The 20,078-nt window shown below is 47.5% G+C and overlaps 1 protein-coding gene across 1 annotated transcript in view; it reads left to right on the forward strand.

The window, feature by feature from the left end:
• OAF (out at first homolog) overlaps positions 1-16,636 on the forward strand; it is a 43,367-nt gene extending 26,731 nt beyond the window's left edge. Inside the window, exons 2-4 of the mRNA XM_037167971.2 lie at positions 11,058-11,192; positions 14,134-14,314; positions 15,569-16,636. Coding sequence (XP_037023866.1) covers positions 11,058-11,192; positions 14,134-14,314; positions 15,569-15,834 — 582 coding nt within the window. The 3' untranslated portion in view covers positions 15,835-16,636. The remainder of the gene's footprint in view (positions 1-11,057; positions 11,193-14,133; positions 14,315-15,568) is intronic.
• Positions 16,637-20,078: the final 3,442 nt, after the last annotated feature.

Below are 20,078 nucleotides of genomic sequence, written 5' to 3' on the forward strand. Positions count from 1 at the left end.
CTCTTTCTCTTTCCCTCTTTCTAAAAATAAATAAATAAAATCTTTAAAAAAAACCCTCTGTATCTGATAAATTGCTTGCCTCCATTTCATTCAGCTCTTTTTCTGGAGATTGCTGCTGTTCTTTCATTTAGGGTAGATTTTTTTTGTCTCCCCATTTTGGCTGCCACTTTGTGTTAATTTCTATGTTTTAGGTAGTTCTGCTATGTCTCCCAGTCTTGGTAGGGTGGCCTTATGTAGTAAGTGTCCTACAGACCCAGTTGACACAGTGTCCTTGATTACCTGAGCTGGGTGCTCCAGGAATGTCCCTTGTGTGGGTCATATGGGTCCTTCTGTTGTGATTGAGTCTTGATTGCTATTGTTTTTTTCATTTACGGGGTTGACCATTAGGCTGGCGGACTGTGTGGATCAACCCCGACCACAGTATACAAGCTGTTGTGCAGGTGCTAACCATACAGGTGGAATTTGCTGCAGGTCTGATGCCTGCCGACACCTCCCTATGACATACTGCTTGTGATGCTAATTGGATCCTACTATGAGGTTGTCCAAAGCTGGCTCCTGACTATCTTGTTTCTGGGACCTCTTGGGAAGAACTCTGGTGCAGGCCAATGTTAGATACTGTTTGTGACTGGCCCTAAACAACCTGTTTGGAGCTACAAAGCCATCCACAGTTTGTGGCTGTCTCTGCTGAGCTTGGGTGTGCATAAAAACAACCAAGATGTTCATCAAGGCTTGTTTTTACCAACACTGAACCCAGGGGAAGGTCAGCAAAAGTCCCAAGGTATCCTGAGATCTATCTCTGCCTGCTGACTGCCTGCTGACTGCCTGTAGGCACAGTCACTGAAAGAGTCACTGGTGGTTCTCAAGTTGCATGAAGTAGGTTGTCAGTGAGTCACCAGGTAGGGCAAGTACTATTTCCCAGATTGATGCAGGTTCACCCTCAGTGCCAGTGCTCAGTCTGAGGCCATTCAGCAATTGTACCAGGGTACACCAAGCCTAGCTGCTACTCACCTGATACCCACAGACCTTTGTGGTGGAGTGGCCGTCTCAGGAAGTCATCACGGTGAGGCTACAGAGTTTACCAGTCCCAAACAGACCAAGATTTGGCTGTATGAAGGGAAGGCTCTGCACTGATTAGATCTGTGAGGGAAAAATGGCCTCTGGCCTACAGCTGCACAACCCAGTTTGTCCAAGATTCTTCCAGTAACCTGAGCTCAGCAGGCTGGGGCTGTGGGGAGTTGAGAGGGTGGGGCTAGTGGATCTCCCATGAGGGGTTGGTGATGTTCAGGATTGGGGAAGGTGAGAGGAATGGCCCCTGCTCCAGAGCCACACAACTCAGTCTGTTTCAACTTCTGCCAAACAGAGTGGGGCCAACAGGAGTTTAGAAGGTGGAGCCTCTGGGAGCTTGGATGGTGGAGCTAGTACATTTCCCCATGAGGGGTAGGCACAATCAGGTTCATGTGAAAGTAGAGATTTATTATGAGGGATTGGCTCCCACAGTTATGGAGTCTAAGTCCCATTATCTGCCATCTGCTAGTTGGAAACCCTGGAAATCCACTGATGTAGTTTTAGCCTGAGTTAAAGACATGAGAACTATGTGCACCAATGTCTGAGGGCAGTAGAAGATAGATGTCTCAGCTCAATCAGAGCCAATTTGCCTTTCCTCCACCTTTTTGTTCTTTTTACACCTTCAATATTTAGATTGGATGATGCCCAGTCATGTCGGTAAGAGCTATCTTTACAAATCCTGCTGATTCAAATGCTAATCTCTTTTAGAAACAGCCTCACAGAAACACCCAGAAAGAATATTTGTCAGCTTTCTTAACCCAGTCAAGTTGACACATAAATTACACTCCAAATTACTAGCCAGCCTCGTGCGTGGATCATGTAGCAGTCATCCTTGTCCTGCCAGTCTACCCAGAGCAGCATTAAGTCCTCTGTGCTGGGTGCATTGCAGTCTTCAGTCTGGCTGATCTTAGTTACCCAAACCAAACCCCCCCCATGGCCCCTCCTACCCTCTGTTTGCCTCTGCCAAGAGCAAAGTTCCAACAGGGTCTGGTTCTCCCCATACTGCCACACTGGATGGAAAGTTGATGAAGCTGTAACTCTAATCAGTCTCCTGTAGGATATATAGCCTGGAGTCCAGGCAAGGATTATAAACTCCACAAGTAGCTTGGGGCTATCAAATGGCTATTGTGCATTACTGCAAGTCTTGTCCAAAGGCTTTGACCATCAGGCAGATTGAGCTGCTGCTGTAAAAGACATGATAGCATAGCTCAGTGGCTCCCAAACTTTGCTGTCTATTAGAATCAACTGGGGAGCTTTGGAAAATCCCCTTGCCTAGGCTGCTGTTTATGCCAATTAAGTCAGAGTGTCTGAGAGCTGGGAGGCAGTATTTTTTAAAGCGGCCCCGTTGATTCCAATAGGCAGTGAAGTTTGGGAATCATTGGCGTAGCTGCTCTGGGAAAGGGGAGGGGATTTGGAAGAGCAACCAGGTTAGACTGTGAAATGAAGGTAAAACCCAAACTCAAGTCACCTGTTTGAAACCCATCATTCTACCAACAATAACCCCAATGTGTTTAAGCAGCATATAAACTTTATGCCTAATTCTACATGCTCTTATTATAGAACTCTAATTCATAATACACTTTCAATAGGCAGTACTCTTCTTTATAATCCAAATCCTGCAGCTGTATTTATGCCCCTATGTACATACTCACTGGGTATATCTAATAGCAGGCACGTCACCATCTCTAGTCCCTAATCTGGCTTTTTGTATAACAGCCTCCTTGGGCCCTCCGACCCCAGGCTGCTTTCCCTGTCCAAGTTCTCTTTCTCCTTTATCTCTTAGTCTGAGTCTTCAAAAGCTGGGGGAAGGGATGAGTCATGTTCTGAGCATGGTTTGGTGCTGACCAGATGGAGAGGGTGGGGCTAAAAGATATGAGAAAGTCATACGGAACTGCTTTGTGTTGATTGATACAACAGCAGTGAGGGGGAAGGAGCCACAGACTTCAAAAGTGTGGAAGGAGGGGATTGTAAGGATCATTAGCTGGAGCCAAGATAAGGAGAGCCATATGGTAGTATGAGTTAGCTCATGGTCACTCTGAAGGACACAATGAGATTGAAATTTGAGCCTGCCCTTGGCACTGATGGATAAGTGGTAGCTAGAGGAAGGAATAGTACAGAAAACACCAGAGTCCCTGCCTTGGGGTCTCCTGGTCTAGAGAACAACTTAGAAAGCTGCACAGCTATGAGATATAGTTAGTGAAGATGTGGAATGCAGGTGGCCATGTTACTACCCTGAGCTGTTTATTCTCATGGGATATCACATCACATGGACATCAGACAGGAGAAGGTTTTAGAGCCCAGTCTCCCCTACCCTGTCTATGATAGGTCCCCTCAATTTGGCATAGAGGCATGTGATGGATAGGATGGCTTCTTGGGAAATAGGACAGCAGAGGTGCTTTTGAGAGCGATCTAACCTTTTTAGAGTCCAAAGCATTTCCTCATAGGAGTTTATGAGAAGTCACTGGGAGGAATGACCCAGCTCACATCCATGTGGCCCTTGGGTCTAAGTGCAGTTCCTTTGCCATTTCTGAGGAATTCCTCCATAGATCTGGATCAGTAGTCCTGCCCAAAGATTCAGATGTGCTCCCTGGAGCTTGGCAAGCATCCCTTCCCCTTCTGAATGCCTATGTCCATGTGGAGTCCTAGCAAAAGATCCAGATCAGGCAGTGAAGAGTGACCCTTGGGAACAAGTGAGTGGCCCGCTTGAAAGAAAGTAGGGAAATGAAGAAGTGGGGTTCTTCCCCACTAGGTTTCCCAAAGTGCCGAGAGATGGTGGTGGTGGGGGTGAAAGTGAAAGTTAAGAAGGAGGAAGAAAAACTCAGAAAGACTGATTCCACAGGAAGACAGAGGGTCTAGCCTTGAGATAAGAATTGTGTGTATCTGGATCTCCCTCATCAAGTTGTCACTCGTATCACACATTGTTAATTGCTATCACACATCTGGCTCATTTGATCTTTACCACTGCACTATGAGGTAGACACTGCCTCCATTTTGCAGATATGCAAACTGAGGCTTAGAGCTATGAAGTGACTTTGACAAGATCCAGCAGTTAACGATCTTGGATTGGGGGGATGCTTCCTGTATATATTATGCGATTTAAGTAGGCTCCTTCCAGAAGGCTGAAGAAACCCGAATATTGGAAAGGGAAGAAGTAGGCTGAAAAAAAGCCTTGGTGCAGAGGAACAAATTCACAGAGTAACTTTCCTCTGTACAAACTTGGGCTGGTTCCCTTCATCACAAGCTTGTCACCCCCAGTGACTATCGACCACTTACCATCTTTGTGCCTGAGACTCTTCCTTTCTCCTTCCTTCCATGGCCTCTAGAGAGTGGGGGTGGAAGGACAGAGCTGTGGGGACCATTTTTACAGATTTCACAGATACTACTGAGTACATTGCATACATTTTCCTGCCCATTACTGGCTGTGTGACTTGACTAACCATGATCTCTCTGATCCCCAGGATCAGACACAACAGGAGCACAAGGCCAGTAGTATGATGGTTACAGTCTTATTGTGAAAAGTGAGTAAGAGGTCTTTGCAAAGCTGAAGCAGTACAGGCATGTGAAAAGTAAAATAGCAGTGCCAGCCGCGTCCTGGGCAAGGCTTTATTCCTGCTCTTTCTTCACCCTGTTAGGCAAATTGTTCTAGCTCCTTTTTTTTTTAAATATTTTATTTATTTATCTTTAGAGGGGAAGGGAAGGAGAGAGGGAGAGAAACATCAGTGTATGGTTGCCTTTCATGCATCCCCTGCTGGGAACTGGCCTGCAGGGAACCGGCCTGCAACCCTGGTATGTGCCCTGACTGGGAATCAAACCGCAATTGTCTGGTTTGCAGGCCTGCGCTCAATCCACTGAGCTACACCAGCCAGGTTAGCTCTTTTTTTATGCTCTAGGGACTAAAGCATTGTTAGGAGCTTTCATCCTTTAAGTTGGCACATGTTTAAGTTGCTACCCCACTGGGGACCCCAAAAAGGAGAGGAAGGAAGGGAGGTTTTGGGGTGGGAATCTGAGTGAGAGGGAGCCATGATCCCCATCCTAGGAGCCCTGAGTCAGCAGGACTTTGGGGCACAAATGATCCACATAAAGGTTCACATTGTTACGGTGGCAGTCAGGACAGTGGTGACCTTTGGGATTTGGCTAACAGAGCACTAGAGAGTGGGGGTGGGGGTAGTGGAAGAGGGCAGGGGACACTGCCCTGTAACAAGAAGCCTCTCTCCCCAGCCTAACCCTGAGGGTATACACACATCTCTATGGGAGTAGCCTAAGTCCCTGGGCATCAGCCTGTGGATGTGCTTGGCCAGCTTCGGGCTGACTGCATTCCCCCATGAATACTGCACAGAGCAGCCAAGGTGTTCCTGTGTCTCCCACAGAGCAGTCAACATGGAGTTAGGAAGGCATTGATTCTTGGCTGTCTCTCTATGCTTGACCCTTCTCTAGCCTGCTTTATAGCAGTTCCCCAGCCAGGAGCAGAGGAATGAATATTTAAATTGGTTTAGCCCTGGCCTCAGAATCACACACACTGGTGTGGTTGAAAGGATATACTGCCATCTTGTGGGCAAGATGGCTGGATAAATTCCCATCAGTTTAAGAGCTAGGAGGAATTTGGGAATGGGGGGTGGGGGCAAGCTGCTTCATGAGAACACTGGAGAGGTGGCCTCCAGCTTAGGCTGTACAATAACTGTGGTACAGCAGTGGGCTGAGAAGGCCATTGAAGGAAGGGCAGTTCTGCCACCCTGGCCCCTTTAGTTTTTGGTTCCCTTGTGGTGGAAGGCTAGGTCAGCAATGAGGTCTGAGACAGGAGACCCTCACCACCCTGCCCAGAATGGACTTTCTGGAGAAGGGCACTTAGAGAGTGGGAAGGAAGGTAGGAGCTACTGGTGGGCAAGGCAGCAGGGAGTGGGAGGGTACAAAGGGTAGAGGAGTGGAGATTTGCTGGGCTGGAGCAGAGGTAATGCACTATGAGAGGATGTGTGTGAAGCAGTGTCAGAGAGATGCTACATATGAAGGTGTGTGTGACTGACTGAGGAAGGTACATGTGACATGATGTGTGAGGAGATTGTTAGACTGGCAAGAAAGCATGTGTGTGAGATTGGGGGAACTCAGTGAGGGAGAGACGGTGTAGGAGACTGTTGGGGAAGGTCTGTGAGAGTTGGTGCATGTGATTCAGAGAAATAGGTGAGATGGAGGCTCCATGAAGGGATTGTAAGGGAGAAAATATGCTCATATGAGCATCTGTGTGAGGGAATGGGAATGAGCAACTGAGGTACAGTGTGAGCCTGGGACAGGAGAAGGCAATGGGGAGCCTGGTTGCTACTGGTGAGATATTGGGAGCAACTGCTTGTGAAAGATTGTTGGAGAAACAGCATGTGTCAAAGATTATGGATCTGTGGCCTACCTATGAATGGGGAAAGCAGATGATATACAGATGGGGACAGGCCATCCCTGGCAGAGGAATCAGCTCATGGAAAGGTACATGGCATTGCTCATTCTGGGAACTGCCAGCTTTTTGGTTCAGTGCTCAGGGAGCATAAGAGAAGATGTCTGCAGAGACCCAGATGCCAGCCTTATAGAGAGACAAAAGGAGCCTTTGAAGGGCTTTAAGCAGATCTGATGACAGTAAAGTGGAGGGATGCTTTGGGTTGAGGTGACGAGACCCTCACACCTTCCTGTCTTCTGTAATTGCCTCTCTCTTGGCTAGAAGGCCTGTCCTCCTTTGACTGTCAAGGACCACTGATATTTTCCTGGGAAGTATTCCCTTCCTCCCCTACTTCAGGTCCTTTCATTAAAGAAACAAAAACCTCAATATATCCTCCATATATCCTTTGCCACATAGCACTTAGCATAAAACTAACCCTGGGCTTATCATAATGCACTGACTGGTTGTAGGAATTCAACCTTGCATGAGCCTCTTGAAGACAGGTAGTCTTGCCCACCCTCCTGCCCAGCCTGGTGGCTGTGAAGGACATGGCTCAGGTAATGCTAATCAATGCTCTCCCACTGATTTGCTGACTACTTTCAAGCCTCAGAGCAGTCACTTGACCTCTCTGGGTCTCAGGTACATCTCTAAGAGAAAAGTTTTTACTCCTGCCTCTGCAGGTCTGGAACAGATCACAGCTGAAATAGGGACAGTGGTTGTAACAATATAATAAAGAAACTTAAAGAGGTCAGCCCACTATGTTCTGAAACCTTTCCCTTAGTTTTTCTTCATAATAATCCCTTGAGGAAGGTACTACTAGTTTTAGTCATTTTATAGATGAGGAAACTAAGGTGCAGAGAGATTAAGTAAATCCCCCAACGTTACATAGCTAGCTAGTGTCAGCAAAAACAGCATTTGAACACAGGTAGTACTGCCTCCAGAGCCTTTATTTCTAACTACTGTGCTCTCCTAGAACATACTGAATCCCTTCTTACTGAAAACTACAGCAGACTTTAGCAGAGGCTCACTCGTGCTCTCTCTCTCTCTCTTCATGGCACACTTGCCACACCCTCTGCATAGCCCAGATTTCATCCCTGGTACTGTCATGTACATTTATTCTTAGTGGCCTGTACCTGGTGAGTTGCAGGTTCTAGGAGCTCAGGGGAAAAAGATGTACAGAAATCTCCTGTCTTGGAAGCTGTAGCTTTAGTCCTGGGTTTGAGGACCCTACCTCTAGCCCAGTGACATGGGCTTTTTCTCATTATGCCATTTGTCTTGGGTGCTAGGCCACATCTGGATGAATCATCCTAGGGCACTCTCTAGTGAAGAGGAAGCCTGGAAGCCGGGCTTCCATCCAGCCAGATGTTCTCTGAAGCAGGCAAGCCTCTCCCCTGCCCTTCCCTTGTGCTATAAGAAAAAGGACCCCTGGAACCTTAGTAGTGACTCTGAGGTGTAGGGAGTAGAAGGTAGGAGGGGCACTGGTCAGATTGGTGGAGCCAAAGAGATTCAGAAACTAGGGCTGCCCATTCCCTCCTAGGGACCAGCAAGTTAAATATGGTTTTCTGGAAAAATAGGACTAAGAAAACTGAAAAATTCAGGGTTTAAAGAGGCTAAAGGAAAGGCAGATAGGCATATTAGAAGGGTGTTCTTCCTCATCTTACTCCAGTATTTGTGTCAGATGCTGTTGTTTATTAGTCACTTAGAACCATGAGTGGGAGCTGCTATACTCTGTAGGCAGGTATACAGAGGACTCACAGACCACCACAGGATGGACCAGCACAGCTGGAAGGGGGACCTTATTCTGGCTCTGCTACTTGCCAGCTGCGTGGCCAAGGGCAGATTAGCACTGCCTCTCTGGGCCTGAGTTTCAGTTTCTTTAGCTAGGCATCAAGGAAATATGACAAATTGATCTAGTAGGCAGTTATGCATTGTGGTTGGTGAAGAGAGCCCAGATTTTGGAGTCAGATTGCTGGATTAAAATTCTGGATATATTTCTCTTAGTCCCGTGACCCTGAGCAAGTTACCCATTCTAAACTTGGCAGAAATCATAGTTCCCACTCTTGTAAAGATTTTAAACAGGACAATATACCCTTTTTTTTTTTTTACTCATAGTAACAATGACTTGTCCCTTCCAATTATAAACTTCAATAAATCTTTTTCCTACACAAATAAATGGGAGAAACAGAGGAAATATCCTTTTTCAATGAGAAACCCTTGTTCCCTCTCTTCACACCCAGTTGTGTTCCCATTTTAGTAGCATTTTGTTGTCATTGTTGTTGATGATGATATTTTTATTTAATATAGATGCAGGGGGTAACTCAGATTTCTTTCATCCTCTATTCTGGCCTAAGAATTTAAATAAATGTTTTTCTGTTAATGGCAGGCAGGTGATGTCCCTGAGCAATGGGACCACCCAGCACCTCTCAAACCACAGGGTATGGGCAGGAGATGGATTGGAGAAGATGCTATGAATATTCCAGACAGGGTTCTTTTAAAGGATTATGAAGCTCTGGCTGGTGTAGCTCAGTTGATTGAGTGCTAGCCTGCAAACCAAAGGGTTGCCAGTTCGATTTCCAGTCAGGGAACATGCCTGAGTTGCAGGCTAGGTTCCCAGTAGGGGGCTCATGAGAGGCTACCACACATTGATGTGTCTCTCCCTCTCTTTCTCCTTCCCTTCCCCTCTCTCTAAAAATAAATAAATAAAATTTAAAAAGGGTCATGAATATTCCAGACAGGGCTCTTTTAAAGGGTTATTGCTGAAAATACACTAGGAGTAGAAATCTGGTATCAAGTCTCACCCGACAGGAATTGAGCTTGGAGTGAGAAGTACTTAAGTGTACAGCTTCAGTTTCCCCCCAAGGGAGTGGAAGATCAGATGCCAGACTGGTGGGGCAAGGAGATTCCAGATATGTGGCCCAAGAACAGATTTTCTGTTGAGCAGAAGCTAGAATATACCCAAGCTCTGATTCACTTTCCCCACAAGTCTGGGATAGTAAGAAATCTGATAGAACCTTTCTCACCAGCTGAGCCTCAGTTTTTCTTTCAACAATATTGGTGGAAAGTCTCCCTATACACTCCTCCACCTCATTGTTCCAGAGAACATTCATAGTAAAAGGAAGTAAGAGAAACATCCTTGTAAAGTCAGAGGACTTCAGAAGTACATAAGGATTTATGAAATGACAGCAGTCATTTGTTCAGATCACCTGTGACATGTGCTGATCACTTGCAATGATGATAATCACCACAGCTGGTACTTTTTAAGCACTCACTCTGTGTGGGCATTCTTCTGTACCCTCCACACTAACGTATTTAGTCCTCACCACAACCCTGTCAGGTAAATGTATTCTCATTTCCATTTTACAATTGAGGCTTAGAGAAGCTGAGAGATATGCCTGGGTGCCAGATAATACATTGCAGAGTTGGGGTGGAATCATGTACCCCTCACTGCCTGTATAGGAATCCAAGAGGGATCTTACACCCTGTTCTCAGAGCACTTACATTCTAGCAGGTGTACCATGAGCATGCACTGAATGGGGGCTTAGTGATTGAGGCCAGGGCACATACATTGACAGGTGAGCTACACTGGGCCTTACACTCTCATTGCCAGTGCAGGGCCATTGGTGTTCCTAGAAGAGAACCGTCATTGTCACCTGGGTATCTCCTAGGCAGAGGGACCTTGACAGATTAAATTACTTCTAACTTTTCACTGAAAACAGTCAGGCAAGACACAGAGATGGGTGAGAGCAGGGAGGCATCTCAGGTGCAGGTGGGTCAGAGCACAGGGAGTCAGTTGGGAAGGAGAGCCCATCCCATGGCCCCACTCCAGCCTCTCCCATTTGTGCAGTGAGTCAGTAACACGAAGGAGCCCTGGGCCTCCTGGTAATGCCCTTGGTAACCCCAGCAGGAAAGGGGAAGTAGAGAGGGAAGGGAAAGGTGAGCCATCCCAGTTCCCTCACTCCAGAAGACAGCAACAGCTGAAGGCAGCTTTTGCTGGCATCTGTTCCTAACCCTGTCCTGCCCCCACCACCTCTACCTGAGTGGCTTGGCTGATCAGAATTCTGGAGGGAATTTTGAGGAGCACTAATAGCTAGGCATTTTCCCAAACCTGAATAAGAATGTTAGCAAAAGAAACTCTGAAATCTGTACTTGTAAAAAGTACAACCTCTCCCTGCATGAGGCCTGGGTCCTGTGGTTGTAGGAGCCCTGACCCATCCTGATCAGAGTGACACATTGGTGCTACCTGGGAGAAGTATTGGCTATGAGTAAACCAGGTGCCAAAACAGTGCTGTTCCCTTCAAGGTGAAGTTCTGTACTTTGAAACAGTTCTGTTTCAAAAAGCTTTCTAGCAGTTCACTTTGTGAAATTTCCAGGAGACTTTGAAACATCTGGGCTGTGTTCTTTTAAGTCACTGGTTTAAGTGAGAAAGATTAAAAATCCTAGACCAAAAAGAGGGCAGTCTTTTGCAGGGCAGTATCCAAGCACTTGTCCTCTCCAGGGCCTGAGCTGAGCACTGGGTGGGCCGGCAGGGAAGTTCCACCCACATCCACCTGGTCCCTGTCCTTCTGCCCTTTTCCATCAGTATGTGAAGATCTTCCGGGCTCTGATCCTGGGGGAGCTGGAGAAGGGTCAGAGTCAGTTCCAGGCCCTCTGCTTTGTCACCCGACTGCACCACAATGAGATCATCCCCAGTGAGGCCATGGCCAAGCTTCGACAGGTGAGTGCCTTCCTTGGGCCTGCCCTCTCCCAGCCTGCCCCAGAGCTCTCACCACTGCAGCCAGCAGGGCTCCAAGCCTGCACACCACCCTAGCCTCCATATCCCACCCAGCATGTGACCTGAGCCCTCATACCTGGTACCTTACTCTCACCTTACAGTCCTGAACCCCCTGACTTTGCTCCAGCTAAACCTGACCTCATAGCCCCAGATCTTTAATTTGCACTGAACCCCTATACTCCTATATTCCTCCAGTTCCTAGTGTTAGCTCCTCCCCATTTATGACAGAGGCTAGGGGCTTAGACTCTGAAGTTGTATCTGCCTTCAGATCCAGTGCCAACCTCATTATCTGGGTAACATTGGACAAGTTACCTCACCTTCAAAGCCTCTACCTGCCATAGGCCTTTCGCCTTGTACCTGCCCTTCTGAGAGATACTCAATTTTCTGAATGTGGGACTTCTGGCCAAGATGGAGGCATAGGTGGAAACACTGTGCCTCCTCGCACAACCAAGTTTAAAGGCAACAAAGTTTTAGTTACAAAAACACAGCCAAAACACAGAAAATTGAACTGTACAGAAGTCTGACAACAACGAACCACTCAACCAGACCAGTAAGAGGGGTGGAGTCAGCAGCGGAGCAGGGTCGGGCAGGAAAGATTGGCCCAAATGACCCAGGAGCACAGGCGGCAGTTGGCAGATCCCAGGTGTGGGGTGGCAACGGGCAAACCCAGTGGGGGCGCAAGGTGGTTGGCTGACCGCAGTCACACATTTGTGTGCAGATAAACCAAGCAAAGGAGCGAGCAGTGAGACAGACCGCTCAGGCTAGGGCCCCAGCGTCAGGAATTAGAACCTGAAAGCACCAATTGGAAAGACTTACAGGGTCAAGGTGCCAGGAGAGGCTCCTATGCTCACAGAAAGTTTGTTGGAGAGACCCACAGGGTCCTGGAGGGTGCACAGGCCCACACACCCAGGAGGCAGCACCAGGGGGGCCAGGTTTGCTTGTGGGAAGCAGCAGAGGAGATCGAAATCCAAGAGAGAGAAGAACAAACACCATTGCCCCTCTCTGGCCCCACCCCCACATACAGTGTCACAACCCAGAGACTGGATCCCCCCACCCTGGTGAACACCTAAGGCTCCACCTCTCATACATAACAGGTATGAACAGACCAAAACATTATGGCTCAAGAACAGCTCAAAGCCCCAGAGGCAATAATTCTTAGCAACCAAGAGATAGCCAACCTTTTAGATGCACAGTTCAAAACACTAGTGATCAGGATGCTCACAAAACTGGTTGATTTTAGTCACAAATTAGAGGAACAGATAAAGGCTAAACTAATTGAAATAAAGGGAAATGCACAGGAAACCAATAGCGATGGAAAGGAAACTGGGACTCAAATCAAGGGAGTGGACCAGAAGGAAGAAAAAAAATGACCAAACAGAAAAGAATGAAGAAACAAGAATTCAAAAAACTGAGAAGAGGCTTAGGAACCTTCAGGACATCTTTAAACGTTCTAACATCTGAATTATAGGGTTGCCAGAAGGGGAAGAGAAAGAGTAACAAGTGGAAAACTTATTTGAACAAATAATAAAGGAGAATTTTCCCAATCTGGCAAAGGAAATAGACTTCCAGGAAATCCAGGAGCTCAGAGAGTCCCAAAGAAGTTGGACCCAAGAAGGAACACACCAAGGCACATCATAATTACATTAGCCAAGATTAAAATGAAGGACAGACTCCTAGAAGCAGCAAGAGATAAGGGGACAGTCACCTACAAAGGAGTCCCCATCAGACTGTCAGCTGATTTCTCAAAAGAGACCTTACAGGCAAGAAGGGGCTGGAAAGAAGTATTCCAAGTCATGAAAGCCAAAGACCTTTATCTAAGATTGCTCTATCCAGCCAAGCTTTCATTAAGAATGGAAGTGCTAGCCCTGGCTGGTGTAGCTCAGTGGATTGAGCGCGGGCCTGGGAACCAAGCAACCACGGTTCGATTCCCAGTCAGGGCACATGCCTGGGTTGGAGGCCAGTTCCCATCAGGGGAATCACAAGGGGCAACCATACATTGATATTTCTCTCCCTCTCTCCTTCCCTTCCCCTCTAAAGATAAATAAATAAAATCTTAAAAAAAAAAAAAGAATGGAAGTGCTTCTCAGATAAGGTCAAATTCAAGGAGTTTATCATCACCAAGCCCTTATTATATGAAATGTTAAAGGGACTTATCTAAGGAAAAGAAGATAAAAGAATATGAACAGTGAAAGGACAGCAAACTCACAGTTATCAACAACCACACCTAAAACAAAAGCAAACTAAGAGGACAGCTAGATCAGGAGCAGAACCATAGAAATGATCACATGGAGGGGTAGCATCAGGAGAGTGGGAGGAGGAGAAAGAGGGAGAAGGTACAGAAAATAAGTAGCATAGACGGTAGGCAGAAAACAGATAGGGGGAGGGCAAGAATAGTAGGGGAAATATAGAATCTAAAGAACTTGTGACACATGGACATAAATGAAAGGGGGGGAATGGTGGGAGAGGGGTGTGCAGGGTGGAGAGGAATGAAGGAGGGAAATAGGACAACTGTAATGGCATAATCAATAAAATATATTCTTAAAAATTTATCTAAATGTTGGGAAGCATGGAACCCCAGAGGTCAGTTACCCTGGGACAGCTTACCTGGTCAGCCCACCTCCAACAGCCACCCCAGCAGCATGATTGAACTCTTCATTTGTGCCACCACAGACAGCCAGCTGAAAAGGCTTGACTGTGCTCTGGGTATCAGTTTTTCTACCAGTTGGAGAGGGAGCTGGGTACCCTATGATTGACTGCCACCTTGCAAATGGTCCCGAGTCTAAACACAACCAGCCTGGGCTTGTCTGACTCTTTAAGTTATCAAGGGGAAATGGGCAGGAATCCTTATGAGACCTAGTGGAAGTGGCTCTTCTCCTCCCCACAGAAAAATCCATGGGCAGTGCGTCAGGCTGAAGAGGTGCGGGGCCTCGAACACCTGCACTTGGATATCGCTGTAAACTTCAGTCAGGGGGCCCTGCTGAGTCCCCATCTCCACAATGTGTGTGCAGAGGCAGTGGATGCCATCTACACCCGCCAGCAGGATGTCAAGTTCTGGTTGGAGCAAGGTCAGCTGGGTGCTGTCCACCACTGTATCATATCAAATATGATAAAATTCAATGATGAGATGTGGGGTTCAGGGAAGGGACATCTAAACCAGGCTGGAATTAATTAGGGAAGGGACATCTGTGTGGCTCTTCAGTGAGAGGAGTCAGCCAGGTGAAAGGGACCCATTCCAGGTAGGGACACACAGAACTATGGCTCTGCTGGTCCCTGTGGAGGGAGATTCCCAGGCAAATCCCACCTCATTACTGACCTTAATGGGAACTCAGAGAGAACCTTCTGTCATGTGAGGGGACACAGGCACCAGGGTCTGGGTGGGGCACAAGGACTCCCATTCACATGTTTACCTTGACTACCACTTCTTAGAAATTCATTCCTCTTCTTTCTTTCTCCTCTCCTTCTCTAGTGCCAGCATCTTTATCCCAAGATCTCCGAGGCCTCCTCCTATCTTTGCATGATCTTTGCCTTTCTGGCCTGTGTGACCTCACTACTGGGTAATCTGGTACTTTTCCTAGGGCTGTCCTCAGGTCCTCTATATAAAGGGGAGAAGGAAATGTCACCATTCCAGTTCCAGGTTCCTGGTCCCTCGGCTCAGCTGGCTGCACACTAGAGAAATGTCTGCCCCTTCCAGGCCAGCTCTAGATTTAGAGATGCCTGAAAGAGCTCTCAAGCCTTACAAACACACCACCACCACCACCACCACCACCTTTGCCCAGTGGTTGCACCCCAGACTGAGCTACAAGCCTCATACTGTCTCCCAGAGACTGGTCCCCTGTGGCCACTGAGCTGAGCCAAGGCTCAGGTCCCTGTTGTATCCCCAGTACCCTTCAAGTGCACATTCCTATCTGATCCTTGTCCTGACCATTCTGAATTCCCAGTGTGTTTGTGCTGGCCTTTTCCTGCCCAGTCCTACTCAGATATCATTTCCTTTAAGAAGCTTGTCTTGATTTCCTACTTATTTTCTCCTCTCCTTTATTCCATCACAATCCAGTATAGTGATGTTTTTTAATGTGGGGTGGCAGCATGACTAAGTTAAGGCCTTGAAGTCAGACAGACCTGTGTTCCAGTCCTAACTCTACTACTTACTGTCTGACAGATTGTTAAACTTCTGTGGGCTGTTTTTCTCATCTGTGACAGGGTAATAGAATATTTAGCTCATTGGGGTGATGGGATACCTAAAAAGTCCATGCATGGAATGGCCCCGGCCCCTTGCTAGGGGCCCACTTTCTCCTGTCTTGACCTTTGCCTCTCTCCCTTAGGTGTGGACAGCTCCATCTTCAAGATTCTGCACAAGGACACAGAGCAGGCTTTGCTACCTCGCTGCGGGCAGGTGGGGGACCAAGGGATGCCCTGTGTCTGTCACTATAGCCTGAGCCTGGCCTGGTACCCCTGCATGCTCAAGTATTGCCATAGCCGGGATCGGCTGGCACCTTACAAATGTGGCATCCGCAGCTGCCAGAAGAGCTACAGCTTCAAATTCTACATGCCCCAGAGGCAGCTATGTCCCTGGGATGAAGATCCCTAGCCAGGCTGGGGTGAAGGCTCACCACTCTTTCTCCCAACCCCACAGAGGCCTTATTTCTCTCCCTCCTCTCCCTGCCTATCCTTTCCCCTGCTCTTCCCCTTCCCCTTTTCCTTTCCTTCCCTTCCCCTTCCTTTCCCCTTCCCCCTTTCTTCCCTCCCCTAATCCCAGAGCCTCCAGCCCCATCACTCATAACTGTGAAACGGGATGTGGCATGGCAGCTTCCACTCCCACTGTGTGCCTTTCTTGAGGACAGGAAAGAAAAGGTGGTTCTCTATACTATACCCCTCCTTGCCTCCTTCATCCCCCCTTTCAAGCAACCAAAATATCATGGCGTGTGATTCTCTTATTTAACTCTTTAAAGATATAGACCCCAAAAGGTGTCTTTGCCTGTTATACCCACCTCCCCACATAGAACCCCTCCCTAACCACGAGGAAGAAGTGGCCACTCTGTATTTTCAACTACCCAAGAAGGAGGGCATTATCGCCCCAGAGAGGGGGCTGTTGGGGCTGATGCTTCAGCCCCTACACCAGGTCACAATGCATTTTACTCATCATTGGCTTCCTAGGCTCCACTGGGGCAGGTGGGAACCTCCCAGCTCTGAGACAGACCCCCTGTGTCTTTTCCCAGACCCAGACTTAGCTATGAGAGCAGGTACCACCTTTCTCCTTCTAAACAGAAATATGTTTGTAGGGTTATGGGTCAGGTAGGGAGCTTGAAGTATGAGGAAAACTTGAATTCCAGATTTTTAATGCAAAGTATTTATCATTTCTACCAGAAATAAAAGTTTCAATTTTTACTTGACTGACTTTTGGCCAATGCAATGCTGCCACCTTGTGTCAGAAGAAGTGTTCTGTATTTTATCAATGGGACACCTTGGGACACCTTCTAAAGTACCTACTGTATGCTCAGCCACTATGTGGTAGGGAGAGGTCGTGGGTGGGGGATGTTACTAGAGAACGATAAGACAAATCTTCTGCACTGAAGAAGAGGAGACATACATAGAGAAGAGAAGATGAGCAAGCCAGACAGTAGCAGGCAGCATGAGATATATTAAGACAGCATGAGTTAAGATGAAAACTTTGGAACTAGACTTACACAGTTCAAATCCTGGCCTTGCTTATTATTTGCTGTGCAGTCTTGGGTTATGTTACTTTACCTCTCTGCCTCAGCTCTCTCAGCTATAAAATGAGCTTAATTGTGAGACTAAAATGAATCCACACATTTCAAGTGCCCAGCTCGTAGGGTTCACTGTGTTAGCTATTGTTATATTGTTACTATTAGTGAAAAGAGTAGACATTTCCTCATCTATAAACCTGCCAGACATCTTGAAGACCTCTACACTTCCATAGTATCTTTCAATATAAGGAGGCTGTAATATGAAGTGCTGGGCCAAATGATGGAGGACTTCTAAGAAGAGAGGATGTGCAAGCTGAATTTATTGCAGAAAGTTTCCTGGATGAGAGGACACATGGTTTGAGGCTGAAGATGGTAAGAATTTGGTAAGGTGGAAGGCACTATGTTTCAGAGCCTGAGAAAGTCCCAGAGGTCCCACAAAGCACCCAGCTCCTTAGGAAAGGGGACCTGGAGAATCAGATACTTACTCAGAGGCCTTGGAGAGGCTTACAGGGCAGTCCCCCTTACTCTGCTTCCCAGCACCTTTAGAACAGGCTGCTTCTGCCCCTTGAACCTGTGCAGGTTGGAGGGTTGTGGTGAGCCAGGCTTGCTTGGCCATGGTCAAAGTTAGAGGTTAGTGGGTAGACAAGGACCAACTTCAGCCATACAGAGGGCGTTGGGGAGCAGGGAAGGGAGGCATTCCTCCCCAGGCCTTTTCCTCCTTGCCCTGCTGCATAATATGGGGCCTTAGCTCCAAGCCCTATAACCCCTCAGGTAAAGGAGGCAAATACTTGGAGAAGACATGTACTATCCTATGTGTATGCCTTTATTGCTGGGGGTGGAGTCCCCACATCATATACCTTCCCTACTCAAGTAGCCAAAAACAATACTTTTCTTTCTTTCTTCCTTTCTTTCTTTCTTTCTTTCTTTCTTTCTTTCTTTCTTTCTTTCTTTCTTTCTTTCTTTCTTTCTATTTTTATCTTTAGAAGGGAAGGGGAGGGGGAGAGAGAGAGAGAAATATCAATGTATGGTTGCTTCTTGTGCATCCTCTGCTGGGAACTGGCCCCTGCTGGGAACTGGCCTGCAACCCAGGCATGTGCCCTGACTGGGAATTGAACCGTGATCTTTTGGTTTGCAGGCCCTTGCTCAATCCACTGAGCTACACCAGCCAGGCAAAAAAAAAACAATACTTTTGTAAAAAGTAATATTTTTAAGACTTGGAGTGTTTTTCTGATCTTCCTTTGGAGGGATTAGCACTTCCAAGCCTGCCTGTCCCCAGCAGTAAGGGGCTTTTAGCCACCACTCTGCCTGCGTTCTCAGGACATGAGGATGAGAATTAGGATTTCCTGAGAGTTGGTGCTGATCCTACACACAGGCAAAGTCTACACCTGCCATCATTCCAAACAAACCTAACCTCTAACCCTGTGCTGTCATGGTGCCTCCAATTCCACCATTACAGTCAGCTGACAAGTTTCAGGGTGCATCCAAATCCCTCGGAAGTTTGTAAAATAGATGTAGGTGGTCAGCTATTTCAGAAACACTGAGATAATGCTTTAGTGTCCTCCGGAGGCCTTTGTATGTGAAAACAACCAAGAGAGGTAATCTACCTACAATGAGTCCTCATTTCTCTGGCACTTTAGGTTTTACAAAGTGCCTTCATGTAAATTAGCTCAGTTGGCTCCTTGTAGTGATTTTGTGCCATTTTAGGAATATGGCTCACTGTGGGGGGTGGGGGGCTCCACCCGCAGGGCCCTCCCCACCACCACCACCAGCCCTGGCCACTACAGATGAAAATAAGTACCAAGACATGATCTGCTTGGAGAGGAAAGGTGGCTGATCACTCAAAGGAGAAGGGCCAAGACCCTTTTCCTCAATGAGCTTTTATTGGGTTCAGTTTGCGCAGAAATACAGGTAGAGCTCATCAGTCATTGTCAGGCAGTAAGGATCAAACAATAGGTAACATACAAAGAACTATGAGGGCTTATTCTGAGTCAGGGTTTGTTAGCTAAAGAGCTACAAAACTTTGGGAAACAAACTCAAATTCTGCTGGGATCCTTTTCAGAACATTGAGAGCATTCTTATCAAAGCAAGTTTCACAGGATTTTGTGCATTCTTTCTTAGGCTTGATCACCTGGGGAACCCGCCCTTTCCAGCACAGGGCTGCACCACCCTCTGTCATTGTTTCAGGCTTAAATCAGGCAGGGGAAGTAAGGCAGCCAAGAGATTAGGAGACTTCTCAAAGAGAGAATGAGGATTTAGGCTATGTCAAAGCAGAGGGACGATGGTCCATCACCTGTTTTTGCCATGCCCCCCCAAGTCCTTCCCTGGGGCCCCCTGTGATCATGCCTGTCTTAGGTCATCCCTCCCTTGAGCAATCTTACCTGTCATTGGCTAACCAATCATACATTGGGGACCAGGCAGGGTGAACTAAAAGGAGCAGAGGTAGTACCCCTGCCAGGGAGATAAGCTTTGTCTCCTTAGTGGCTTGTGATACCAAGGTCACTCACTCAGCCTTAGCCATGGCAGGGTTACAGCTTCTGAAACCAGGCAGGGCAGTTCCCAACAGCTCACCTATAAAATTGTACCTTGCCCAAGGTCAGACAGCTGGTAACAGCAGAGCTAGGACTCCATGCACACCTAACTCAAGTGGGTTTATCAGATTGGCCAGCCCAGAACCTCAGCACAGTGTACCTACCAGAGGGAGGAGGGTGGACAGTGGGCAGTGTGAGGTGTGGAGCTGGGGCCAGTCCTACAATAGCAATCGCTGAGTACTTGGGAGAGGGGTGCCCAAATCTTCCCTGGGACTAGTATCTGAAGGAACAGGCTCCTGACTAGTCCCCTTTGCCAAGTTAAGTGAGAATCTTGGATGAGAGATGAAGAGCACAGATCTCCCAGTACCTCTTCGGGCCAGAAGAGGTAAAAGTGGTGCCACTCATCTCCTGTCAGGATCATGCAGCCTGAATGCAACTTTACTGTGCTTTCCGTGGATTAGCCAGGTAGAGTCAGTTGTGCTGATTGTTCCCAAGACCCCCTTCCCTACTCCATTCATTCTCCATCCTTTTCTGCCTCTGCCTGTGGACACCAATCTCTGCATCAGCCCCAGCTGGGCTTCCTCACCTCTGACTTGGCC

This window comes from Artibeus jamaicensis, unplaced genomic scaffold, assembly GCF_021234435.1.
Source record: "Artibeus jamaicensis isolate MK-2021 breed Jamaican fruit bat unplaced genomic scaffold, CSHL_Jam_final contig_196, whole genome shotgun sequence".
NCBI lineage: Eukaryota > Metazoa > Chordata > Mammalia > Chiroptera > Phyllostomidae > Artibeus > Artibeus jamaicensis.